We start from the raw sequence: 27,166 nt of genomic DNA on the forward strand, positions 1-27,166 counted from the left end.
CATATCTCATCTTGACAACTGACTGCCCTTCAACTTCAGTTTGTTCAAACAGCTCCTTTCCCAAACACTGCAATTTGAGACAGATTCCCAATGCATTCCTTCGCCTCCAATTCCTTAAGCTCTTTCATAACGCACAGAAAAAAACAAAGGTTTTCTCCCGCTGTCATTTCATCTTCTCTAAACACCCTTTCTATAGTTCAGTGGTCCCCTGGTCCTTACAGATAGCATTGTGCTACTGATGCATCGGAAAAGGAGAGGGGGGAAGGAAGATTAATTTCATTCCCAAGTAGTTTCTCAAGGTTGGGGAGGGGTGGGGGGAGCTTGTGTGTGTTTTTGAAGGCTTATATGGGCAAGAGGTTGCCAAGGGGGCCTGTCACACTACATTTCTACACTTAGCTTACCATCGCTTGCCTTCTTTTCTACATTAATCATTCACAGAAGACTTAATTTTTCAAAGAACATATTCTCACTCCTAAGGGCTTCCTTTATTCTGTTATTTGGCCATGTCAGATTTTAATTGATGGTTTTACAGCGTGTCTCGATGAGCACTACATACTGAGATACTCACTGAGAGCCCAGAAAAGCTTCAAAAATGGTTCCCAAGCAGCTTGCAACATTTCACCTTCTTGGCTCTCTTTTAGCTTCAAGAAGCCTCCTCCCGTCACCACCACCTCTCCCCCACCCCTTTTTTTTGTTTTTTAAAAAACTGAAGTGGTACTTCAAGCAGATTTCTTGAGCTTGTACAGATTCAGCATCCCTCCAGGAGCAAAGTACAAACCATGTCTGTCACAGACAGCCCTCAGTAGTAACAGTCCGAATCTGCTCTTTCATCCTGCTGCAGGCCAAGTCCCAGGTCGATTCTCCCGTTGTGGGTGCCCTGACTAGCTGTTTCAGTAAGTAGCTACTCACTGTCCCGAAGTTCTGTCTTGGCATCTCTCCCCGACAGAGCATCCACCTAAATGAAATAAGGCTAACGAGCCATTCATTGCTGTATTTTCTGCTTTGTAGCCTCTCTGATCTCACACAGCATAGGCAAACTAGTCAGGCAGATGGAAATACAGTCCTAACACTATTTTCCCCCCTTACGCATACCTAGAATTCTACCCATAGAGCTTTCAGTGTTGCAATAGCTACTCTTTTTTTGAGTCTTTCGGTATCTGACACTCATCTGGCAGAGTCACATAAGCTTCCAGTTGAGCTTTTATAAAACTGAATTAACATAACAGTGAATGGCACTGTTAGCACACTTACTTGTGAGGGGTTGTTTTGTTCAGCCCTGCGTAAACAGGATTGACATTCACCCAAAAAGAAAAGAGAGAGTTTGAACACCAAGCAGTTCAAGTACAAAAAGTTAGGTAAGATTCAAATTACTCTCGGGGACAAATTTGCTGCCTCGCTGTCTTGAAGTGCACCCAGGCAGAGCTTCCTCCAGTTGCTTTTGTTATGCTCCACACCTTGCACAGTAGTTCCACGAGAACAAGAGAGTTGATGACACCTGACTTTCCCAGGCTTCGTTGTGGGATTATCCAGTGCCTGAATGCAAACTGTCATTGAAAGTACACCTGCAGCTACGGCTCCCCCTCACAGGGTAAGGCTATGCCTCTCCCAGAAAACACATCTTGGCCAGAAACACAAGGTGGAATCAGGGGTTTGCTGCAGTTCAGATCCTTTTGTATTCCAAGTTCTGAGCCGCACATATTATTCACACGGACAGTAATGAATTGAGTCTTCTTTTTTAGTGCAACTCTCAAGCGTCCTTTATTCAAATGTCAACATCTTGTACGCAAGGTGTTACAAGCACGGAGCATGGAGCTTTCCCAGAAAAACAGGCAGATTGTTTCTGTGACCTTTAGTTGTGTTCTTCTCTGTTCACAAAACGTGCATTTTTTTCAAGGCTAATTTTAATTTTGGATGTTTAGACTATCATCTGTAGTTGAGAAAATCACTATGTTCTCTCGAACATTTTGTCCTTTAAAGAAAATATCTGCGGCTTTAATCCTGGCTTATAGTTTTTTTCCTGAAAAATCTAAACTGACTGCATAATATAGTTTGCTGTACCACCACTTAACACTCAAGGTAGTTAAGATGCAGCTGAATGGAAACTGTTGCCTAAACAGCAGTATCTTTTTGTTCAATTGCACATAATTTGACAAGGACTCTTTGGCATCCTGATCTTCATATGCTTAAGTCAGTCTTTCACTAGGATATGCGAAACACATGCAATAGGGCAACATCCATAGAATTCTCTGTAAAAAAGCAGAATAATAAATTGTCTATCCAGTACCTTTCCTATATAACCTAAGGACTTCATACGCTTCCGTACAAAATTCAACATATTTATTCAAATAGCTATTTCTCAAATGGGAAGCCTACAATCCACAGAAGTTAGCAACTAGTTCACAAGTGGCCTTGTACCTAACGAAAAATTGTAGCTACGAATAAAGCCATGCTGTAATCCCAAATGTGCTATTATGGGGGCTCGACAAGGTCTCAGAAACCATTTGTTGAGCCTCGGAGGAGACAAGAGAGAACAGCAGGCTAGCCAGCCAGAACACAAAACCCTCCTGAATGGGGATCAGCCTGCACGTAGCAGTAACACGCAGCATTACTCGCCAAGCTCGCAAAGAAAAGATGGGGGGCAGCGGGGGGCAGAGGAGCATGAGAGTTAAGAGCACTGGCGGGATGAAGCCTGAAACTGAAACTTTATTCCCCTCCATTTACAAACAATGGGCTTCTCTACTCTAAACTCAAGACTGCTTTACAGTAGAAGGATACCAGAAAGAAAGCAAGCCTTTCGTTAGCAGCAAAGTTAAATATCTTGACGCTCCTGCCTCAGCTTCACTACCTTACTTGAACAAACTTAGATACATTTTGTCTGTATTGAACCTTAAAGAACACTTCCAAGACTTAAATTAACGGAGGAGGGTGAACTGATTACCATCATCTACATAAAGCCAGAATCCACAATTCTGGGTATTTTGTATTACAAAACAAACTGCTGGCTTACTTTGTTAATACTTTAAACAAGCATAAAAGAGAGCGCCAATTATATGTTGATTAAACATAATCTTCATAGGCTCACTCAGTTTCAAAATGAGAATTCTGAATGAGATTTGACCTCCCTGTAGCATAGGCCCTTTTGTCATAATTCAAATGTTTAAGATCTGGCAGTTCCTCTTCCCCAACACATGCCCAGAAAGCATAAGATTTTTACCTCAAATCATCCAAGCTGATCAAATCTAAGAATCTTCATGGCAGCAGACTGGCAAAAGACATACAGATTATAACTTCTGCACAACATGTTATTTACCTCATCCTAGGAGAAAGCCCTAGCTGCAAGTATACTTCCAATCTGAATTTGCATTTAGCCAGTGGATAATTCCACAATAAAATAAAGAGCCTTGGTGAAGGGAAAGAAATAACAAAAAAACCCAGGTTTCATAAATGCCAGTACTCACACAACTACTGTGCAAGCTACAAAAAGCTGCAACCAGGACTTGTGCAGTCTGTGTGACTTTAAGACAGCAAGGCTGCAAGTCCATCTTCAATTTTCCAGTATCTCAAAAGCAGCCAGTACCTCAGATCTCTTTATACATGGATTCTGTACAGCCACAGAACTCTTTGGGTTTTAACAGTTTCAGAAATACAGAGGTTATCAGTATGTGTAGCTATAAAATTAATACTCTCTTTTTTTTGCCTTATGGTTAAGACATTTCTGTTGTTTCTGCAGAAACACTTGAAAGTGATATTTTCCACAGAACAGTTGTCACATGCAGAGACCACAAACCATATTGTTTAAAAATCAGCAAAAAGGTTAAGGAATACATCCAGATACTCATCCACTACAGGTTATTCTTTTAGAATCTGCACTGGCTGGCAAAGGTGCTACAGAAGCATGAAAGGTGTTAGAGCCTCATCACACTTACCCTTAAAAGCAACGGAGATGCCACCACCACCTTTTTTTTTTGGTGGCAGATTGAAGCATCTCAGATTAACTGGCTATTCAGAATGATCTGTTTCTATCACTATTTCAGGCACACCAATGAATGGCTTATAAATCAGTAAATTCAATAAAGAGTCAGATTTTTATAACCATTTTAATACTCACAGTGGCACAACAATCACCTTGTAATGCCAAAATGGACACATCTGGGCTGTAACCTGGAGGTCTTGTGAAGTGCGTATCACCATGTTCACTGGTGTTGCATACTGTTGGAGTACAACCTTGCCATGCACAAATCCAAGCCACTGTACCTTTGTTACAATTCCACTGTAGTTTCCAAATTTCAGCATAACTACAAGAATCTATTCTTAAGAAACAGTTTCTTTCACAGTTTCTGCCACAGCAGTCCACAAATTACAGCTCTTCAGATTCCAATGGTAATAAAGGACAACTCCATTATTTTGTGGTGGTTGTTTTTAAAAAAAAAAAAAAAAAAAAACACACTTCTAAAATACTTCAAAACAGAAGAATAAAAGAATACCCAAGAGCTGGAGTGAACATACTACTACCTGACCATCATTTGACCAAGAGCAGCATTCTCTGATGACATGCACCTTCTCTACAATCAGCACCCTCAAAAACTATCGCCTATTCCCTCATGAGAAATCAAGCACAGCAGTACATGCCCCCATTATTTACATATATTATTCTAATTTATAAATCCAGAATAAAAGCAGATCCAGATCTTTGGTGTTTTGCAACGCTATTCTCACACCCTCTTCTCTGCACTTGTCAAAGGCTTCAGGTAGGAACGAAACACTAACTCACAGCTATGCCAGCCCCACCTTTGCTGTTGGCTATGAAAATAAATCAACACATATGTGACAAGATAACAAAAGATCACACCAAATAAAGTCCAGGGGCTACAGAAGGACTCGCTCAACTGCATGACCTTAAAAACCTATAAGGCTTGGAGCCACCTAACTGGGTAAAAAGGGAAGGAAGCAGATGAAAAGACAGTTATATGAGTGGTTTACCAGAAAAATTAAAGAGCACAAGACTTCATGCAATACATCATAAATACCTCATTATGTAGATACAGTTTAATTAGGAACTTTCTAACTACTGTAGTAATGGATCCAAAAGAGACTCAGGGCATATATTTTAAGAAGGCATTACCACATATTACATACATAAAGTCTGTGGCATTTAGAAATTCCATGCTATTGTTGACAGGAGTCACAAGCCAAACGCTTGCGTGCTGACACAGCGGCTCTCACCTCCTGCCTGTAAGCTGCACCAACTGCTTCAGTTCAAAAGTCAAAATCAACACACATGAACATTCAGCTACTCCCTCCACCCCATGTCTATTAAACTGAGAGAAGACAAGAAAACAAGAGTTGTTTGAAGTTTACAGTGAACGAACAGCATGAACTTCATGATTCAGCTCCTGCAAAGCCTTGATACAGAACTAATCAAGAAGCTGTTAAGTCCAGATTTGTTGTTCCACTTCTTGCCAAGTAAAATTTCCCTCTGGACTAACTACCTCTATTTGTAGCACTCCCAAACTCAATGTACCTCTCACTTAAAATCAGTTTGATATAAACATTGACAAAATAAGTGATCTATGATCTGAAGTAACTCAATCAATACACATCCATAAACACAGACAAACTGCAACTAATCCGGTAACAACTTTATGACAGGCCAAGTGTTGCAAAAAAACCCTCCAAATTCCTAAGTAAACAAAGGTAGGTTCTTCTGCACTGCAGAGCTTGGCCTGATCTCTGAGAGAGCGGCCTAACTTCTGGAGCAGAAGAGCATTCAACTTGTTACAACAGTTAGTTAGAAGTGACTGGTTTTGGTAACATGACAGAACAGAAACTAAGCTCTTGACTTATCTTTTCCCTTTGACAACAGGTTATGCAGTTTATCTACATTGCATTAAAATATTTCCTTATTTTTCACCAGAAAAATTCCATGTCCCCCTCTTCAAATACCATGAAACAAGAATAGCACCAGCATCTTCTACATCACCCAAACCATTCATTATTTTATCTGACTTAAACATGTTCTGCCTTCTCTTTCTTACCAAGGAAAATACTCCCAATCTCTCAGTTTCTCTTTACACAAAAGTTTTTGAGAGAGAATCATCATCATTCTTACAATATCCTTTTACCAGTAAGTAGAGACTATGACGTACCATATTAGAAATGAAGCAAACCAGTAGTTTACTGGACATCCACTAGTTTTCCACCATTCTCTTTCTTAGGAACTCATACAGACCCTCAAGGAAAAAAAAGTGGATATAGATTTGATTGTTTGAAGGGTGCAAGGAAAATTCCAGTACATAAATATCTTTTCATTGTTTCAATGTGTCAGTATGTCCAAATGAAAGAATCTGTCCCTCCATCTACAGCAATACATCCAACACAAATCTGTAATAGCTGAAATTAAAAAACTCTCCAGCTGCACTTGTTTTCGGAACCTACATGACCTCTTGCAGTTTGAGAGTGACTAGGAGAGCACTAGCTTGCTTACTGTTGGTTCCCCACCAACAGAGTCTCACCACACAAGTCTATTTCTGAGATACTAAGAAAAGCTTCCAATAAAGCACCAGGGGATGTTACTATAGTTCAAGATCTTCAATTATATCATTTTTTGCTGTTGCAATTAAAAAGTTAGATAGTGCCCGACAGTGACATTCAATAGTTTCTTATTCTCATCCAAACCACATCTGACAAACATGAAAAATGAACATTTGGAAACGCTCCAAATTGCCACTGCAAGAGTGGCCAGGCAGCCTTGCTCCACAGAATAGGCTTCTCTCTCAGGTCTCCTACTGTAGCTGTATCATAAAAACCGAAGGCAGGAGACAGTGAACAAAAGAAAGCAGTGCGCGATCAATCCCATTGAAACTGGGTACCACTTAAGCATTAGCACACAACCAGCACATGCTGCCAGCACAGAAAGCCCAGACTGGCAGCTCCAGTAACCAGGCTTGCACAAGCAGCCCCGAGTGTCCCGCCACCTCAGTCTGCCTGTACCTGGCACTCAGTTCCTAGTGAGCTTTGAAGGATTCTGATCTGCTCAATTAAAAAATAAAAATAAAGAAAATCAACTCTGTATGTTAGTCTAACAAACTAAAAACCGCTAGCATATTTTCCAAGTCTGGCATAAGTCAAATAGGTAGGTTTAATAGCTGGGTTGAGCAGTGTTCCTGAGGGACCATCCAAATGGCACGCAAAGCAGCTTTTATGCAGGAAATAACTGACATTTTCTGGACCGAAAAATAAGTAAACTATCCTGCCACCACTAGAGACGAGCAACAGTTTCTTTATCTGAAGACTGATGTTCAACACGCCATGCCTGCATACCCTTCCCGGTGTCTGTCATTAGAGTCAATGCCTTCTTGTACACCTTGCCACTATAAAAATAAACCCCATCAATTCACACAGAGCTTGTTCTGTTCTAAGCAGGTTTTAAACTCCACTACAGGTACTGCACTGATAAAAAAAAAAAAAATAAAAGACAGCACTATTCAATAAAAAGCCAGGAGATTCTTTTCAACCACAGAGACCATAAACTTAAAAATAAGAGGGATTAAAAGAAAAACTTGAGAACAGAATGCAATTTTGCTGCAGGCAATGCACCAGGTAGTGCTCAGCTGTGATGCTTGATTTGATTCAGCATCAATTCAGCTGATCTGATGTTCAGCTGGGTCAAGTTTGGCAGCAAATATGTAAGAAAACCTCCACGGAGCCATACCTGGTGATCCTCTAAGAGTGACCAGTCAAGACCCCAAGCCTCGCCTTGTGGCAAAGGGCACCGCAGGGCTGGGCTGGCTTTTTTGTTGGAGCAGAGCATGAAATCCAGGTTATGGCCTCAGCGGGTCACTAAAGCACATACTACAGAACATCTTTTTCACTCACAAGAAGGATTCTCACTCCATCAAGATTCCTTTAAGACTGTCCTCCAAAACATTCCCTTGTAGTTTTAATGACATACAATTAACTTCTACAATTAGGACACGCAGCTGCTATCTAGTTTTGAATTGCCATACTGCACCTCAGAGGCAGCTGTAAAAGCAATCAGAAAAAAAAAGAGGTGAAGACTGCAGTCATACTAAAGACACCAGCTCCTACTACTCTTATACTGGATTTTTATCACTGCGGGCTTTAGAACGTACATTTGCACAAACTGAATTATTAAAGTTTCGTTCTTTTCTGTATTTCTTCTATTCATTAGACATCCGTATGTAGAATATGATGTCATTTAAGAAAAAACTGCTCCAATATTTTTAACAAAACATTTGCAGTCCGTTCTTCAAAGTGCTCTAAAAACCATGATGTATATTACTGCAAGATTTGTGCTATTTAAAATAAGAATTAGAATCATGTAACAAGGTTTGCTTTAAACTTATAAGCTTAAGGGAAAAAATTATTAAAATTAACTGAAAGATAGCAAGCAGCTTCATAGGTAGAGAAAGTTCGAGCTGTATAAATACTACAAACAACTCAAAAGCAGGTTATTCATCCATCAGTATGCGCCATTTGAGGAATATTGAAACAATGTAAGAATGGGTTTTTTTAGTATTTGCATATAACAATATACAAACACTGAACTCTGTTTCATACACTCCCCACTGCAAGATATAGCATCCATCCATATATTACCATAGCTTCAGGAAAACTAAATGTTATTACACATTTGCTTGTGCAATTTAATGGATTTCTTTGGATAAAGGGATGTAAATGGAACCTTTAACTTCAATCCTAATTCCACCCACATAATTTAAGAGCACATATGTACAAGTATATTATAAGCTACAAAGACATCTATGGATGTTTCTATTTTAAGTATTTTAGTGATCGTCCAAGGGCAATTACACAGCATATTTACATACACAGCATAAAAGAGAAAGTTTTCAGAAATCTGGAAGGGAAATGGGAAGTACTAGGGAAAGGGAAGGGAAAGGAGCCACTAGATGAACAATAAGGCAAAAAAAAGGAGACAATATACATTGGTCACTGGTTTTTTTTGCAAACTAATTAACTACCATACCTTGATTTTCCCCCTCACCAAGAAGAGAGAGGATTTAAAATCATACACCTTCAAGAAACGAGAGGAAACTCTACTTTAAAGCCACGTTTGAGTAACTATCCTTTTTTAAAGCACGGATTCCATTTTTCTGAAATTTCTCAAAATGACACTACCACCAGCAGCTCTACACACACTCTCCCAAACACCATCAAGCAGACTGAGGATTTTGCCAAAAATATGTTTGAATATATGCTTCACTGGTATCACATGCTGAATTCCCTACACGCTGCTGCAGTCCAAGATGCTGAACCGCTGCAAAGAGCCCAACACGAACACTAGAAATGCAGTCGGTAGCTTTTAGTACCTCAATCTGGTTTTCATATTACAGGTCTCCTTATCGGCACTGAAGCCGGGGCTGGCTGTACTAGCAGAGTTAGTACCTGCACATAAGGAGACTTGAGGCAATGGCTTATCACACTCACAACAGTTTTCTCCCCCTCCCCTCCCGGGGGAGGTGGGGGGAAATCAGGCAAGAGAAGAATTTCTCCTATAAACAATTTTAAGGATCCAAATGTAAAATTTGAGAAAAAAAGTAGTTAGCTGACTCATACCAGCAAACAAAATTCACACTGAAGTAACTGTGCTACAATTAATATCGGTATGTTTAAGATGCAGACGAGATAAGGCAGGACCAGTCCCATTACACCCGTTCTGCAGGCAATGACTAAAGCATTTCCAGAATTAAAGCTTATGTAAACAGAACCAGCTCATGTTTCAGCCATGACTGACCGCAGCCTGCTTTAAAAGTTTTTTATTTATCAAATGTAAAAATAACACCCAGACTTTTAAAATACACGTTATTTGAATGACAACATACAGAGCAGCGCTGCGAGGAGACTGCAAGAGAAAGAATGGATGTCATTTAAAATTTAGGACCTGTTACAAGCATAACCCGAGCCTGTCGCGCTTCTTCTGCTCCCTACTTCCTATTGTTCTGCTGTTCAGCAAGTGATGCCATGTCGCGGACGAGGGAAACCTAAATGACAGTTTGCTAGATCTTTCTTTAAAAGATTTACGCAAAGCAATTCGTTTACTCGGGTCTGTGGCGAGAAGGGGTCACAGGCAAAGCTCTCTTAAGGCATTCTAAAGCGCCAAAAGGACAAGCAGACTTCGGTTCCTGAAGCAGCCAGCAAGAACACCCAAAATGGTGACTACAAGTAGTAAATCAGACAAAAAAGCATAATATTAAAAAAAAAAAAACCAACAAAACCCTGCTCTACGAAGCTGATGGTCAGGCTGAAGACTGTAAGCGGCTACTCATTTGTTCACAGCGAAAATCCATTAAGTTAAGCGTTTCCCTGAAGTACACAATTTTTTTTCTCCAAACCCCGCCGGTAGCGGAGCGGGGCTCCGGCGCTGCGCTGAGGGGGCGGCAGCGGCGGGGTTAGGGCCCGCTCGGCGACCCGGGGGGACCCCAGCCCAGCCCGGACGGCAAAACGTGGGGTTTAACCGGCCGGCAGCAGAGGCCGGGCGGCGTTAAGGCGGGGGCCGGGGGACACAGGGGCCCGTGGGGCGGGAGGGAGCGGGGGCGCGGGGCAGGGCGGCCGGAGACCGGGGGTGGGGGGCGCGGAGAGCCCGCGGCGGGGGCCGGGGAGCCCCGCTCCTCACTCACCCGTCCTTCCGCTTGGCTTTGTAGACGTGCCCGTAGGTGCCCCTGCCCACCTTGCAGCCCTCGTACTCGAAGAGGTCCTCCACCCGCTCGCGCTCCCCGGTCAGCTTCACCTTGAAGTCATAGTCCATCTTCAGCGCCCGCCGCGCCGCCCCCAGCCGCCCCCGACAGCCGCGCACCCCGCCGCGCCCCGCCCCGCCGCGACCGGGCGGCGGCAGCAGCAGCAGCAGCAGGAGGAAGAGGAGGAGGAGGAGGAGGAGACCCCCGAGCCGCCCCGCGGACCATCCAGGGGCGGGCGGGCGGCGGCGGGGCTGCTCCCTTCCCTGCCGAGCCCCGTCCTCCGGCTGCTCCCTCCCCGCCCCGCCAGCTAGCGGCACAACAGCCGGTCTCCCGGGCGGAATACGGCGGCCGCGCCTGGCCGCACTGCCGCAAAGAAACGTCGCAAACCGAGGGCGCCTCCCCGGCCCCGGGCGCGGCGGGCAGCGCACCACGTGGAAGGCGGCGGGCTGCCACCGCCGCCGGAGCCCCGCCCCCGCCCGTCCCGGCATGCCTCGCGGCCCCGCGGCACGCCGGGAGATGTAGTATAGGCGGGAGGGAGGCGCGGCGCGGCGCGATGCATGCCGGGAGTTGTAGTCCCGCCCGCGCGAGGCGCGCTGGGAGTTGTAGTCTTCAGGCGGCGGGGCGGCGCGCTGCCTGCCGGGAGCTGCAGTCCCCGGGCAGGGCAGGGGCGGGCCGCCGCCCGGCCCGGCCTGTGGTAGCGGGACCGGTAGAGGCCGTACGTGCGGCCGTCCCCAGCCCCAGGCTTCTTGCGCTGGGCTGCCGGCACCGGGCGCGGCACAGGGCCCCCACCCGCAGCCTGCCCGGGATCAGCCCCCGGGGCTGGGGCACGGGCCCTGCGGTCGGCGCTCACCGCAAGCCGCGGTTGCCGCCGTTCCGGTGGCTGGTGACGGCGCGCGTTGGGGTCCCCGGCTTACTGCAGGCTGGCAGGGGCGGACACAGTCGGCCCTGGCCTGCTCTACCAGCCAGACCGCCTGTTAACCTCATCGTAATTAAGACGATTCCACGACTTTGGGCAGAGATGCTACACTGCTGACGAACCTTCTCTGCGTGGCCGCAGAGAGAAATGGGGCTCACCGCGCCTGGGCTTTAATGCAAAATGATGTTTAGCAAGGCCCTTGCATGTCACCGGTAACCGGGCGCTTTCCTCGGCTGAGAGCGCCGTAGTTGCCAACCCAACACAAAGCCAGCTGGTCATTTTACAGAACAGAGCGCTTGTAACTAAAGCTGCCGCAATCTTTCTAATTACAGCCTGGCTTTTGGCATTTTTAGTAATCACGCGCATAACGCTTCACATTTCACCTCAAAGAACACAATGTAGGTAAGTGAGCGGGGCACTCAAATCCCTAACTTAGAGACATAAGTATCATACAGTGGGGGGGGCTTCTGAAAGACAAAACAACATTTTCTGGAACATTCTGAATTTACCTCCATTTTCATTTACAAATCTCCATTTTCGTTTACACATTAAGGTTGAATCCTGCAAACGGGGGATATGGGTGTACCAGCCTCCTGAGCTGGCATCACTCAGACTGATGTCAGATGCCCGCAGTTTGACCTCGCGATGGTATGTTGCTATGTAATTATCAGAGATATTAGATAAAGCAATTAGGCAGGTGTTAGGAAAAAACACATGCAATTGGTAGAAACAGCAAAACTAAATTTTATTTGCCCAGCAACCCAACTAAATCATACAAGAATACTGCCTGGCGACTCACTACGCCAATCAACCAGAAACAGTTCAGGGCAGCCCAGCAGCCCGTAAAGATCAAACAGTCCGGAAAATGCCATCCGCCTCATAAAACTCATCCACCTCAGCCCACAGCGGAGCAGCGCGACTCTACTTTCAGGGACGCCTGGCTTTGGGGACTTCCAGGGACAGCAGGGACCAAGCTTGTGTGGCCAAACCCACCACATCCAGCACCACCTGCCTGCCGACAACCTGCAGTCCTGTCAGCAAAGGGGGGGGAAGTAGAAATAACCACCCTTCTCTAACTTTGTACTCTTCTTTGCATTATTAATCACTCTTTCGTGGAGGCAATAAATACGCAAACTCCTTCAAGCAGATCCAATTATTGCATGGTGATTACTGGGTGAGTTTAGTCTGTCCTGACCTAAAAGGCTGCAGGGTGTGGAGGAAGAACAATGTCTGCTTAGAAAGAAAAGAGGGCACAAAGGAAAACAAGAATACAGAATCCAGACTCTTTTTCTGAGGACCTGTGCTATGTTTTACATGTTTACAGAAACCACTTGGAAAGAATTCTGTACTTTCACAAACACACTCTGAGAAGTCAAAACTACCACAGAAACAACTTTTCTTCTCTTTCAGATCTTGGCTCTTTTGTATGAATGTTTAGAAGTTTGCCCTTCTGCAAATGTTTCTTTCATTAGTTTTTCATAACATTGGGATTATATGCCTTCCAGATCGAGTGGAGCTGTAAATTTGCTGCTGCTTCACTCTGTTTTCACTTCAGATACTTGTATTGAGGGCAATGTTCAGTTTTACCAATTCAGATGGGTGGTCCCCAAGTCATAAGAGATTGGAAACAGAAAGCACACCTTGATCTTTTTAAAGATGAGAAATGAATATTGACCTTTCAAGGTCAGCTTTTAATTCTGTTTCATGGAAAGTTGCATACTTTTTGTGCTTTATTTTAAAAGTCTGTCACAGTATAACATAATTTCAAGAAAAAGTTTAATTTTGGGGTCTATTCTTTAAAAGAAAGACACAGCCAGGCCATGATCTGCTATTCTTGACTCTCAGGTCCCCACAGTGGGTCTTTTAATTGATAAGATTTGTTATCTCTTACTGCTTCTTTTGTATTCCCTCTTTTTGTGCTGTCTCAGAAAACAATCTGAAAATACATGCTTAACATGTCCTGCCAAATTTGGCTTTTTGGAGCTTTCCTCCTTTCTCTTTTTTCCTCTAACTGTCATGGCTCACTTTATAATATCCTTCTCTTCTAGGCCTGTGTTGTTTCTAATGTTTCCTATACACAGATACTTGTGACATTTTTTTGTTTGAGATCACCACACCTGTAAAGAAAATCCGAGTTCTCCATAAGAAAGCGACTGTTACCGTGTTAGCTCCAATAATGTGTGGAGGATTGGAGAGAGTTACCAAAGTGAGCTGTGTCCTGAGAGGAAAGTAGTCAAGGAAGGTTCACATCATTAAATGTCCCTGAACGGAGGGAACTGCATTTCAGGGGAAAGCCCTGGATTGTCTAGGAACTGGCTGGGTTGTGGTAATAAGCAGGCACTGCCTGTGGAGGTACTGCACCAGGTTAAGCGGGTTCTGTACCCGAGCCAGAGCAGCAGTACCGAAAGCAAAGTTGTTTTTGTTGCGTACGTGTTTGCATGCTAACGGCCACAGCGTCAGTGCTAGAATCAGAGATTGTGAAGCAAAGCTTACAGCTGGCAAACGTACAAGCAGCTACTTGTTCTGTGTTTTGCAGTCTTCGTAAGTGGAGAAAAAAAAATACAAAAAAGTGTATCTCTGATGGTTTGGCTTTCTCATCTTCATATTTTGTAAGTGGACAACCTACAACGCTCAATCACGTACCCATATAATTAGAATATCCACTTGCTCCGTTTACTAATTTGCCAAATACTTTTGCTTTTCAGATAAGTTTTCATGTAAAAGTAGCTGCCTGCTAAAAGTTTTCCATATCGCCAAAGGGACATGCTTTAGCAGCGTGGCTAAGGTTTTTCCCAGCTTGGTATCGAGTGAAAAAGGGCCGGTCCTGCTAAGTGCTGTACATCTGCCACTTTTGCTTAGAGCAGGGAAAGCTGAAGGCAAGAGAATAATGCAGGGTTTGTTTCTTCTCTGTGTGTAAAGAAAAACAAACAATCATACTTGCACAGCTTGAGTATTTTCCAGAAACAGTTATTGATGTGCAGATGAGTTAGCTGAATACTGGCAGCATTTAAGAATGCAGTTTACTTAAAGCAGGTAAGTAAAGTGCTGGTTCTACACATAGTTTTGTATGTAAAATAATGTGGGTTGTTTTTTTTTTTCATTTTGCACTTAACTGTACTTTACTATAAAGTTGATGGATTACTATAAAGTTGATCAGACTAGCGATGTACTTGATCTAACAAGGCATTCTAGATTCTGGCAGGAGAGCAAGTTCTTGATAAACATCGATCAGTTCTTCGGATCCAGGTCCTGTACAGGAGAGAGTCGCGCTTGCCGTCGGTGAAACATCTGTTTGCCAGACTCCGGACCACCTACAGTAACTATCAGCCTGGCTGTTTTATGCTCCCGAAGAAGCCAGGGAATCAGTTCTCAGGAGTCTCGACAGACCTCAAAAGATCAGCTTATGAACTCCTGGTTACTTTTGTTACTGAAGGGAGTCCTACCTGAGGGGAAATAAACCCTAATATTGAACGTTATTTTTGTTATTTTGTATTATTTCAGTAAACAGAGTCACAGAAATATTCAGGTTGGAAGGGATGTCTGGAGGTTATCTAGTTTAATATCCTGCTCAAAGCAGGGCTCCTATTAAACTCAGGTTGCTTGAGGCATTGTCCACTTGGGTCTTGAAAACCTCTATGGAGGGAGATTCCACAGCTTCTCTCGTCCTGACTGTCCTCAAGGTGAAATTTTTTGTCCTTCTTTCTACTCTGAACCTCCCTTCTTTCAAATTTATGATCACTGTCTCTCCTCCCACTCTGCACTTTGGTGGAAATCCTGGCTCCGTCCTCTCCGTAACCTCCAGTCGGTACTGGCAGGCTGCCCCTTCTCCCAGCCAAAGAAGCCCTGGCGCCCGCAGCCCCTCTCACACGCAAGTGCTCCAGCCCACGACTGACTTGGTGCTCTCGGCCAACCTCACTCCAGTTTATCATTAATTTTCCATATCAGTATTGTTCTACTGGAGACCCCCAAACTGGGCATCGTATTCCACATGCAGGCAAACAAGAACACTCAGCACTGTCCCAGAGGGCTGGTCGCTCCTAGACGGAGGAGGACTTGGCATTTATCGTCACTGAACTTCATGAAGTTGCTGCTGGCCTGTTCCTCCAGCCTGTCCAGGTTCCTCTCAAGCACATCAACTTAATGTCACCACTTCGGTGTCACCTGCACGTACTAAGATCCAGTTTAAAAAAAAACAATTATGACGTTCGCCTTACTTATATAATATAAAGTGATATACTATAATAGAATAAAGTTACTTTCTAAAGAACTTAAATGACTGAACTATCAAATTAAAACCAGGGTTCCAGATTTTGTTATTACAAACCTCAGTAATTGCCTGAGGTTTGCTGCCCTCCATAGGCTATTTTTATTACAGTGCCAAAGATAGGACGTTATTGTGGAAAGCATTGCTACAGTTCGATAATATTATTCCAGGAAAATCTACTATTCTTATTTTGTATTAACAACACAGCATAAAATAAAACAAAGACTGTACTTAGTTATAGTGTACTGTTGTGAAACATCAGTATGAACAGGACATGAGCACAAAATTCTGCATCAGAGAACAGGTCAGTGGAAAATAAACTAATTCAATATAAGCTTTGAGTAAGGAAACACGGGTTCATTCATCTATCTAAAACATATTACAACCTTCTGGTGAGCTGCCCATATGTGGGCTTGATACCAAAGAAGTTGTTGTGTTTGACTGTGGGATAATAATTACTAAAAACAGACTACGAGAGGAAAAGATTTCAAAAATAGGACAAAAAATAATTGTCGGAAGAAACTGACACTTCAAGGGATCCAGGCACTACTTTATATACTTTGACTTTTATTAAGACAGTAAGATTGATCTTCCGGAAGGACATATTTTAATAGCTCCAGGCAAAGGAAATCATAATATAATACTAATTATTCATACTGTGGGGAGAAACATGAGTAACAACAAGGGTTCCATTTTTTTAATGCAGCGAGCAGGAAGGAGTAGCCCCCAGCACTGGCCTCGGCGCCAAGAATGTGTCCTCACTGTCAATTTGTGTCATGGAAACCACGTACTGGCACAAAAAGAGCATAAACTGACAAATAACCTAAATGTAACGCTTGTGTAAACTCTTTTTCTCAGCCAGAATAAAGAAATCCTTGGGGGCGTACTTGAAGTGGGGAGCGGATATATCTTCCTGGACAGCGGCCTGAGTCTTTCCTATCACCTCACTCGTTAGTGAGGGTTTGCCTTTGCATCAACACCAGTTGCACAAAAAATACCCAAACTTTATTTCTGCAAGTGAGTCTGAAGAGAAGCATGAGCAGCTTGGATATTCTAGGTTTGAGGTGCTTTTTACACAGTTAAAGCATCCTTCTCATGAAATCCCCTCATTTTGCCGATTCAAATAGTTTATGTAAGATGTGAAACGTGCTCCTCTCTCACAGCCCGCCAGCTTCGGCCATGTGTTGAAACAATCTGCAGAAGCAACTCAGAAAAGAAAGTTTGTGGATGCTATCAGCGTATCAGCAATTAGCATAGGTGAAATTTGTAGAAGGGTTCACATCTCCTGTGAAAAACTTCTAAGGCTCTGCAAATCGAAATTACTAAAACCAGAGCTTGAAAAACAACAGTTTTTGTGACAGCACTGAGCAATTAATGGTTATTTTAGAAAATGGAGGAGGTGGATTCCTGCAGAAGGAAAAGTAAATAGAAAGGAAGGAAGGAGAGGCAGAGTGTCATGGAAAATGGGAGAAGCACCCCATTTAAAAATGCAGGCCTAAGGAGAGAGCAGGGAAAAAGTTATTATCATCTTATTCCTTATGTAATTTAATATGAAATACCAAACCAGTAACTGAAGCTGCAGTCTTATGCTGATTTGGTAAAATATAGTAACGGTCACTGATGTTGTGAGGTTAAAGATGTTGAGGTTGTTCTACAGTTGAGCAGCGATGACTTGTGAGATCCTCTTCGTGTAAGCTCATCTACCCTCCCAGTTAAGGCTCGCACCCACCAGGGCAGGGATAACCACGCCAGTTCCGACCAACAGTGCGTTTGCTAATGCAATGCCACACCTGAAACGACTTCCTTTACGTGTTTGAAGGGAAGAAGGGATGTGGAGAATGGCAAGTTAGGCCAAACACAAAAAATCCAAATCTTGAGTGAGAACGCACCAAGGGGGGGCGGCCGCGGCAGGCCCAGCCGAGGACGGCGGGCTCCGCTGGGCAGGGTCCGCCCGAGGAGCGGCTGGAGACGCGGACGGGCCGGGGGAAGGCTGGCGCTTCCCATTTTCCTCACGGTGCGTGCACTCGTGAGCCCACGGCCGCTGCCGAGGCCTGGGCCGCCACCGGCGGGTCTCGGCGCACGGCCGCAAGTCTGGAGGGGTGGCGAGCGAGCGAGCGGGCGTGTGGCGTGAGGGGGCCGCGGCCCGGCGCCCGGGCTGGGCCGGTGAAGGGAGGGAGGGATCGAGGGGACGAGCAGGCGCAGGGGCAGGGGCAGGCCCAAGCGATCGCCTCAGCGCCGAGCGGCGGGCGCCTCGCCTCGCCCCGCCCCTCCCCGCCCCCGCGCAGCCGAGGGCCTTGCGCGCGCCGCGGCCGTTGGCCCCCCTCTCCCTCCTCCCGCCCCCGCCGCACGCGCCCCGCCCAACGGCCGCCCCCGCCGCAGCTGCGCGCATGTGCGGGAGGGGCGGCGCTCGCCGGCGGGGCCGCCCTGGCGCGCACGGAACCTGAGCTGGCGGCTGCCGGCAGCCGCCCGGACCGCAATCGGGGCTGGAGCGCGCCGCTGGCACACCCAGGGGTCGGTTTCGTTCCGGCGTAGGCGGCGGTTGCTCCTGCCGCCGGGAGGGAAGGGGAGCGCGGAGCCGGGCCGCCCCGCCCCGGTCGGCGCCGCGGACGGCAGGCAGGGACGGGCTCTCGGCAGACCCCCCCCGGGGCAGGTGGCGGCATGGACGCTTCCCCGGTTTGTCACAGCGGGTGATGCCGCTCCCCGGCGGGCAGGGGAGACGGGGGTGCGGGCAGCGCTGGAGGGAGTCGATCGACCGGTGGCGGTTAGTGGCGGGGCCCGACCGGGGAGCCTGGGGAGGAGAGACGCGGGAGGACATGGGTTGCCCTGCCCCGTTGTGATTGGCCGGTGGCCGCGGGCTGGCCAGGTGATTGGACGGGAGCCGTGTCAGTCACTCCCCTCACCCCGGGCGCCTGGCAGCAGGGGCTGGCGGGGGCGGCCGGGCCGGGCCGGGCCGGGGTCTCCCCGGTGCCCCGCGGCTCCCGCCCCGCGGGCGCTGAGCCCGGCCCGTGGCCTCCCGCGGGAGAGGCCGGGGAGCGTGGGGCCGGCGCGGGGCTGGGATCCGCAGGCCCTGCTGCCGGCCAGGGGGCGGCGGGCGGCCCCGGGCCCCAGGCTGGGATCGCTTTGGGTGTCCTGCGGCCTGTGTCTTAATTACCTGCTGATTCGTCCTTTGTCTGTCTTTCCTTCCCCCTCCCCTCCTTCCCCCGGCTCTGTGGGATTTTCTGGGTTTGGGGGTTTTTTTGCCTTTTTTTTTTTTTTTTTTTTTTCCCCCAAACTCAGTGAGATCATCTCGCCTGGAGGCTGCAATGTGACAGAAATGCTAAATAGCCCTGTCGCTCGGGGAGGCTTCCTCATCTAAGTTCCGTAGTCGTCTTGGTTGCAGTCAGGTTGTAGTCTTTCAGAAAAAGAATACCTAATTGAATTGGGGGTAGTAGTTCATGGAAAGAGGCCAAAACCTAAAAGCGTAAGGTATATATCGCGTAGATAAAAATGAATGTAAATCTTTGAGAATGGGCCAGAGTAACTATGAATTAAGATCTAAAGCAGTTAGTCTTAGGTTGAAAATTCTAGAAAACGTAGATAAACTGTTGGCATGTGGCACCTGTTTCTTTGCAAAAGAAGAGTAATCCTGAGTCATAACTGGATTTTGATTTCCGTTTTCTACATCTTGGTAGTTAATACCCTTTAACTGTTCGATACTCTGAAGTTTTTTACGTGCCAAAGTCCTTCATTTTGATGCAGTTAATACCCTTCAACTTTCACTACTCTGAAACATTTTAAGTGCCAAAGTACTTAGTTTTGATGGCGTTTGATAAATATGGATAGTAGTTGTCATCCGTGCAGTTAGGTTAAACAGATGGGACAACTTAACACTTCACACTTCTTACTGTTTCTAAGTGAGTCATTTAAAGAGTGTGACTAATCATCCTGCCATACAGTTGTCAACAAAACAGTAATTTCTTTCTGCCACCCACAAAATCTGAAGAGATTTCCAGATTTTCTGTGGATGAGAAGTGAAAACTAAAGAACCTCTCTTTTGAACAACAGTTTAAATTTAGATTGAGGGGGACTGCATGTAATGGACTTTTCATCTTAAGGGTTTATATGTCATTTTTTTCTGTACAGCAATAGGGTGATATATCCAGAAAGTCGTTTAACTTAACTATGGTCATTGTCGGGCAAACAGTAACACATTAGTTCTTTTAAGGCTTTCACCTAAATAGCAACCTTATGTGAAACTAAATTAATCTTGTCTGTCCTATTTCCCCTCCCTGCTTTATTTGTCTCAAGTTGTAAGCCAGCTGGGACAGAGGCACTTTAATATTCAGTGCAGTATGGATTGTGCATTTTCATGATAATAGTTAAGTGATGGGTGTCATCAGGGTAATAACAGTGCTAACTGTGTGTTGAGGGGGGGAGGAATTGTATTTGTTTTGAGGAAACCAGGGTAGTAAGGCAAAGAGCTGGATGAGAAAACTGTGTTTAGAAATGTGATATGAGAAGTGACCCAATTTGAACATAGCCCTTGCGGGAAATGGAAGTCTGTTATTACCTACAGCTTGTGAGGCTGAGCCAAGGGGGCAATAGTAAATTTAAAACCCCCACAAATATTACGGGAATAGAAAATGTCTTGAAGGGGAGATAATTGGTTTTGATTTCTTTTCAGTTAAGTGAGTTAAAGAGCTGGGAGGGAAGTGTTAAATACATTGAAATGCAATATTGGACACGGGGCAGATGAGTGATAAGGTTGGGAAGGGCTGTTAAGAAGTGCAGTTCCCTGTGGGGGCGAAGAAGTAGCATATGGGGTGGAAAATGAGGAGACCAAGGATGCATCAGAATGGATCCCACAAACAACATAAGAAAGGTATATTAAACGTATGCCAGCTTCTGCTGTTGGCAGATACATTTTCTGACCCTTTGTGTCTGTTGGCAGCACTGATAAAGGTTTTACTCTTTATTGAATGTATGTCTAATAGTTGGTTTGGTCTGGTCTGTTTGTTGTCTCATCACCCTTCGTATGAAGGCTAATTACTGATTGTGAGCATGCTGAGAATGCTGTTCTGCACTTTCCCCATAATTAATACTTGAACTGACTTTACGTTGGTGAATTGACAAAAAAAAAAAAAAAGAAAAAAAAAGAAAAAAGTGTTTACCCAATAACTTTCTTTTCACACATAAGCAGGATGGTGCCATATGGTCGGGTTTTTTTGGCTTGGTGATCTCCTCTTTAGAGAAGCGATCTCTTCTGTCAGGTGTCTGCCTCAGCAGGTATTACAGATGGCTTTTGCTAAGCGGGAAGCCCCATTGAAAGGGCGACACTTCGCTTTCTCTTCTTTCAAATAGAATGTTGAAGAACAGGTTTTCTTTAGGAAATAGAAAAGTTGGGGCGTGGTCTGAGAGTCGATTGGTTAGGACTCAATCCTGGGCCAGAGAGAGCTGGTAATGGCACAGAAATCTACAGAGATAATGCCTCTTTCTGACACTGGAAGGTTATTCATGCCTTCTAATAGCGTGGTCCCACTGGCTAAATATTTGGAAAGTATTGAAGAACTGTGGGTAAGCTATAGCCCTTTTTCTTTTACACCAGTTTCCTGGAGGGTGGGCATTCTTTTCTTAGCTAATCCTTGGATTAGAGATCACAAAGAAAATATACCAGTAATGTCAGAATGTCAAGAGTCAGTTCCACCAAAAATGTATCAGTAGGTTTTGTGCTGTGTGAGGGGTGGTACCAGCTGAGATACCAAGGTAGTCTTACCTGCTTCTCAGTAAATGTTTCAGGTGGAGGACAGTCTTCCCTAAAGCAGTAGCTGTGGTTGTCAGAAGTCTACACTGGGTAATTACAGTCCAATAATTAGAGAACAATGTTTTTAGTGACAACTTAGCTTTTAAAATACTCCATGCTGCTGTTGTACTTTACTTGGGAGAACGGAATTAGATTTTATGTTACTACTTTAACCTTCTAGAATATCCTTATTTAGCTTAAAAAAAAAAATCTGCTGTTGCTCTTTTATTTTAAAGTTGCTGCACCACCTGGTATGTCCTTTCAGTGAGCAAAGGGAACTTCTAGCTATTTTTGAGCAAGCTAGAAGCAAAATACTTGCATAATAAACTACACTGTTGACTTTGCAAATAACATGGAGCTTGGTTCATCTTAATCATCTTTAGCTATTAATAAACTAATTTAATTGAAAATGCTGGTAACTTCTTACTGTAAATTAGGTGAATTCTTACTGTAATTACTGTGCAGTCTAACCTTCTGGTTTTGCTCAGGACAGCCTGGCATTATCATTATGGATCGCTCTCGGCACCGTGCAGGGAATGGCAATGAGCAGGCATCTTCACGAGAGCATAGTCACGGTGAAGATGAGAGACAACGACAGCTGGAGCGCCTCAGTAGGGAGGAGGCCTATTACCAGTTCATTAATGAACTTAATGACGAAGACTACAGGTTAATGAGGGACCGCAACCTGCTTGGCACTCCTGGTAAGATGTGGATACCTTTAGTAGAAAAGACGTAATGTGAAGTAACGCTCCTGCTGTCAGGTGTCGCATGTGGTTGTATGATTCAAGTACCCTGATGTCTGTGGCTTTGTAGAAAGGAAAAAAACCCTCCATTTCCCTTCAAAATTTATAATAGTCACTAAAAATTAACACCTTAAATAGATACTAAAGCTGGAACAAAAATACAACTCTCTCGAATGCAACATCTCCGTATGTAGATAATATTAATATCTGGTACACTGAAGTGTATCTGTTGGTATGTGTCAATTTTGGGGGCCTCTGAGTTGTTACTGGAAGTTGACATGCTCCTGATGCACGTTCAGCATCTTTTTTTTCCTCCACCCCAGTACCTACTTCCTCTGTTATCTGTGTACCTACATTACAATCTCATGCTAACGCTGTTTTCTTTTTAGTTTCATTAATTTTACCTTATTTCTGAAGATTTTCCTTCAAGATAGAAAATATTGTTGTTTCTGCATGCCTGTGTTGAGCCAATAATAATGTCTTATCTAACAGCATTATCAAAATGTAAATTATTTCAGGGGAAATAACAGCAGAAGAGTTGCAGCAACGCTTGGAGGGGGCTAAGGAGCGTCTGGCATCACAGACTGATCTGGATAACAGAGAAGGTGAAGGTAGAACTGTTGGAGGTAAACGTTCTTCATTCGTGTATATATAGCTACACATAGTATGTGATGCATAAATATTCTTCTGTACAGCTGTTTAGGAGAAATGCTGATGGCTTTCAGGACCAGCCATTTCAAGTCTTGTTTTTTAGATTGTGCCTCTGTGGATTGTTTTAAAAGTAAGAGAGATTTCCTAATGATACAGAAACAAACTTGAAATACTTCATGAAAACTGATTTATGCCAGCCACAAGTTACTTTATTCTCTTTTCCTGGTTTCCCTTTGCTAGTAAACTTGATAGCACAAAGATAATTTTCATTCTTCTAATTCTTAAAAGGTTTTATCATGTATTGGAGAAGTTGGAACAGAAAATAAGTTAATTGGGAGACAGTAAACCTCTGCACTGTTTTGTTGTTTTTGTTGTTACATTTCCATTTGTTTTAATGGAGTGAGGCTTGTGTGACGTGCACTGTCTATTTTCACTTCCCCAGCAATATTGGCTTAATCATTTGGCCAGTTCTGGTCAGATTTAGGAGAGGAATAGGCAACGAAGGTACCAAAGTTCTTGCAGATTTCATGAAAGTAGGGAGATGATGGAGTAGGTAGAGCTTAATCCGATCCCTTCAAGGGAAAACCTTTGTTGTGATCATGACCATTGGCTTGCTTTATACACGTAGTTAGCACTAACCACAATTGTCTCTGTTCTTGAGCTTGTAGTTGGAGGAGATTTGGGAATGGAGCTGTGGATATTGTAGTTGGAAAAGAGTATATCTGCACAAAAGGAGCAAATCTGTTGAAACCATGCATCATTTATTCCACTGCTTATAGAAAATGATTTTTTAAAATGTTTTCCAAAAGAAGACAAAATCTGTCATGCTTTTCCTTGCTTTATTAGAATTGGTTAACTAGGATACCTTCAAATTGATAGCTCAAGCGAGGGACAGATATTGGACAAATACAACTAACTTTGGACTACCTAAATGTGAACACTTTCTCAGAAGAGGCCATCTGGGCTTATTAATTTCTCTGTATCTGCTGGTGAGACAAAAATTCTAGGTTGAACTGATGAGTTTTGCTGACATTTTTACATAGAGCACATTTCCAGCAAAATTACGTCAGCATAGCAAGGTAGCTGTCCTGCTACTGTAATGTTTCTGAAGTCAGGGCCCAGCAGGCATAGAGGATTTGGAGTGCATCGTAGTATGCTAAGCATGCAGTTGTATGAATGTTTGCAATTCTTTGTTTCTCTCAGATTCTGATGTTCTTGGAGAAAACTCAAATGGTGATTCTCTGCTTGAATGGCTGAACACGTTCCGTCGCACAGGAAATGCCACTCGCAGTGGACAGAGTGGGAACCAAACGTGGAGAGCCGTGAGTCGAACAAATCCAAACAGTGGGGAGTTTCGGTTTAGTCTTGAAATCAACATAAATCACGAGCATAACAGCTTTGAAACTGCTGGTGAGGAGTATGTGGGTATAGATAGTAGCAGAATGTATTTAGAAAGAAGACATCAAAGAGCTGTCAGTCCAGTAACCCCACGAACGAGGAGCAGGACTGCAAGAGAGGCAAACAGTGCGGCTTCAAGCACTGCAAGGACCAGGTCCGTAAGAAGTTCTGCGGCCCAAAGCTCTGAAGCAGCCTCTCATCCGGTCTCAGGGAGGCTCAGGAGCAGAACAAGGGAGTTGACAGCCCTTTCCCAAACAAGTACTACACGTAATAATTCTGCAGGTACTGCTGAACGAAGACAAATGCCAGAAAGAGGTACTTCTACAGGAGTCACAAGAGGTAGAGCTAGAACTAGTGTTCGGATGAGTACAAACCAAAGACTAGAAATTCTGCGGCTGAGGTCTACTTTAAGTAGTCGAAGCCGCTCTCCACTGCAAAGGCAAGGCAATACTGCTCATTCTGAGGAACATGGGCAGAGGCGGGATAGAAATGCACAGCAAGTCAACAGAAGTAGAAGACAAACAGCTCAGCCTTCTCCACAGCCTGCTGAGGAACAAGCAAGAGGTAACACTCAGACTTCTCAGCTTTCCAGTGTAGCCCCATCCATGGGAGTAACTTTGGAAGAGGAGGAATCTAGTAGGCCAGTAGCTGCTGTTAGAAGGCATCCAACAATTACATTAGATCTTCAGGTGAGAAGAATTCGTCCTGGAGAAAACAGAGATCGGGACAGTATTGCCAGTAGAACTCGTTCTAGAGTAGGAATGGCAGAAAACACAGTTACCTTTGAAAGTGACAGTGGGGGATTTCGGCGTACGATATCACGATCAGAACGTGCGGGTATTCGAACCTACGTTAGCACTATACGGATACCTCTTCGTCGGATTTCAGAAACTGGGCTTGGTGAACCTTCATCAGTGGCTCTTCGATCAATCCTGAGACAAATTATGACAGGCTTTGGAGAACTGAGTTCTTTAATGGAAACTGAATCTAACTCGGAAGTGCAGAGAGGTGGTCATCACTTATCAGATGTACAGTCAGAGCAGAATAACTCAAGTTCAGCAAACAGTAGCAGTGATCCAGGTGAGGTTTCATCTAGAAATGGGCATGCAGTAGAAGGCAGCAGGGAATCAAATGGACAGAGTGATGATATTCAACGCTATGGTCGCAATAATGAAAACCAAGATAACAGGCAGTCTCAAGATGCTAACAGCCTAGTGGAAAATGGAACGCTGCCCATACTTCGACTTGCCCATTTCTTCCTGCTGAACGAAGATGAGGATGACGATCGTTTAAGAGGCTTAACCAAAGAGCAGATTGACAATCTTTCTACCCGGAACTATGGGGATATTCATGCTGAAAATGAAATAAGTAAAACGTGTAGTGTTTGCATTAATGAATATGTAACAGGGAATAAGCTAAGGCAGTTACCTTGTATGCATGAGTTTCATATTCATTGTATTGATCGCTGGCTTTCTGAAAACTCCACTTGCCCAATTTGTCGGCAGCCTGTATTGGGGTCTAATGCCACAGACAACAGCTAGAATTATTTATACTGCTCAGTACTCAAGGATTTGCTTCTGCTCTATTTATGATGAGCCAGATTGAACGAATTGACTTGCATAGGGGTCTGTTTGCGTGGGGAGTTTTGTTAAATTTCTTTAAAAATAATAGGAAACTTGTCTAAATCTAGCAATGTAAATACTATTTTTCTCCAAGTGCAGATCTAGGAGTACACATAGAACCAAATGATACCGGTAAAGTTTATATTTTTTTAGGTAATTTTGTTATGCTAAGCACTTTTGTAAATACAGAAATGCAATAGTTAATCAGTCCCGCTTAATGTATGTTTTTTTAACAGTGTAATGGACTCACTTTATTTAGATTACAAATTGTTTCACACAGACCCACCACTGTGTTGAAAAATTAGTGTCTAAATAGCCATTCATTAGCTTTTTGTTCTAAGAACAATTTATTTTACAGAGAGTCTCTTGCTGGACATGTTTGCTAAAGATATTTAAGTTACTTGAAGTGCTCATTTTAATAGACAGTATATTTTTTTTAACATTGAAATATCCTTTCCAAAAACTTGCCAATTTGGTTCTATTTAAAAAAATTTATGGCAATTTTTGCATGTGGTTTTACACAATGCTTAATGCTGATGAGTTCATATTCAAAAGTGGATGGGTTAGTGACATTATAAAATGTACATAATTAAATACTGTCTTTGACAATCGCTGTCTTTTCAATGCAGACAGCAATCAAATTGATAATAATTCCAAGAGGGTGTGTCTTACTGAACATATTTGCTCAAAGAATACATGAGCACTGAGTAAGCCTTTTTACTCTTCCAAATTACTCAATTGTTATTCATGGGGTTTTAACTGCCTTAGTTTAAAGAGGGGAATATTTCCTTGACCATTATATTGTCTACAATATGCATGATTTGTGCATCCTACTCAGAAAACCAAAACAAAGGCTTGAAGTGGTTTTGTACAGAAATTTAAGGTACGCATATAATATTAGTCCTCTTAAAACATGTCTGAGGACCAAATGGCAAAAGACACTAAAAAGGACAAAATAAGCTTCCCTTAAAGTCCCCAGATTACTGTATAATTAGATATTAAACTTTATACCAATAACTTAAAAACAAATAAAGTTGCAAACTAAATAATTGAGGCTTTGTGTGAATTACTGTCGAGC

General features: G+C 44.0%; 2 protein-coding genes across 10 annotated transcripts in view; one reads left to right on the forward strand and one right to left on the reverse strand.

The window, feature by feature from the left end:
• CDK8 (cyclin dependent kinase 8) overlaps positions 1 to 10,786 on the reverse strand; it is an 84,806-nt gene extending 74,020 nt beyond the window's left edge. For all 3 annotated transcript variants that reach the window (XM_075716040.1, XM_075716032.1, XM_075716046.1), the window contains exon 1: positions 10,659 to 10,786. In XM_075716040.1, the coding sequence (XP_075572155.1) occupies positions 10,659 to 10,786 (128 nt within the window). The remainder of the gene's footprint in view (positions 1 to 10,658) is intronic.
• An 829-nt stretch (positions 10,787 to 11,615) lies between these two features.
• On the forward strand, positions 11,616 to 27,137 carry RNF6 (ring finger protein 6). Of its 7 annotated transcripts, none has more exons than XM_075715799.1 (4): positions 12,260 to 12,279; positions 22,163 to 22,375; positions 22,936 to 23,043; positions 24,272 to 27,137. In XM_075715799.1, exons 2-4 carry the CDS (start codon positions 22,183 to 22,185, stop codon positions 26,005 to 26,007), a joined length of 2,037 nt encoding a protein of 678 aa, XP_075571914.1. In that variant the 5' UTR covers positions 12,260 to 12,279; positions 22,163 to 22,182; the 3' UTR covers positions 26,008 to 27,137. The 7 variants fall into 7 exon arrangements, 4 of the variants coding, with proteins under 4 accessions (XP_075571914.1, XP_075571896.1, XP_075571905.1 ...); XM_075715781.1 differs by lacking the exon at positions 12,260 to 12,279 and adding an exon at positions 18,631 to 18,656; XM_075715790.1 differs by lacking the exon at positions 12,260 to 12,279 and adding an exon at positions 21,025 to 21,160.
• Positions 27,138 to 27,166: the final 29 nt, after the last annotated feature.

The sequence above is a fragment of the Pelecanus crispus genome, chromosome 1 (genome assembly GCF_030463565.1).
Source record: "Pelecanus crispus isolate bPelCri1 chromosome 1, bPelCri1.pri, whole genome shotgun sequence".
NCBI classification, from domain to species: domain Eukaryota; kingdom Metazoa; phylum Chordata; class Aves; order Pelecaniformes; family Pelecanidae; genus Pelecanus; species Pelecanus crispus.

Coding starts and splice junctions, on each gene's coding strand:
- RNF6 (XM_075715799.1), top strand. CDS start 22,183: ATGGATCGCTCTCGGCACCGTGCAGGGAATGGCAATGAGCAGGCATCT. Junction 22,376..22,935: donor CAACCTGCTTGGCACTCCTG/GTAAGATGTGGA, acceptor AAATTATTTCAG/GGGAAATAACAGCAGAAGAG. Junction 23,044..24,271: donor TGAAGGTAGAACTGTTGGAG/GTAAACGTTCTT, acceptor TGTTTCTCTCAG/ATTCTGATGTTCTTGGAGAA.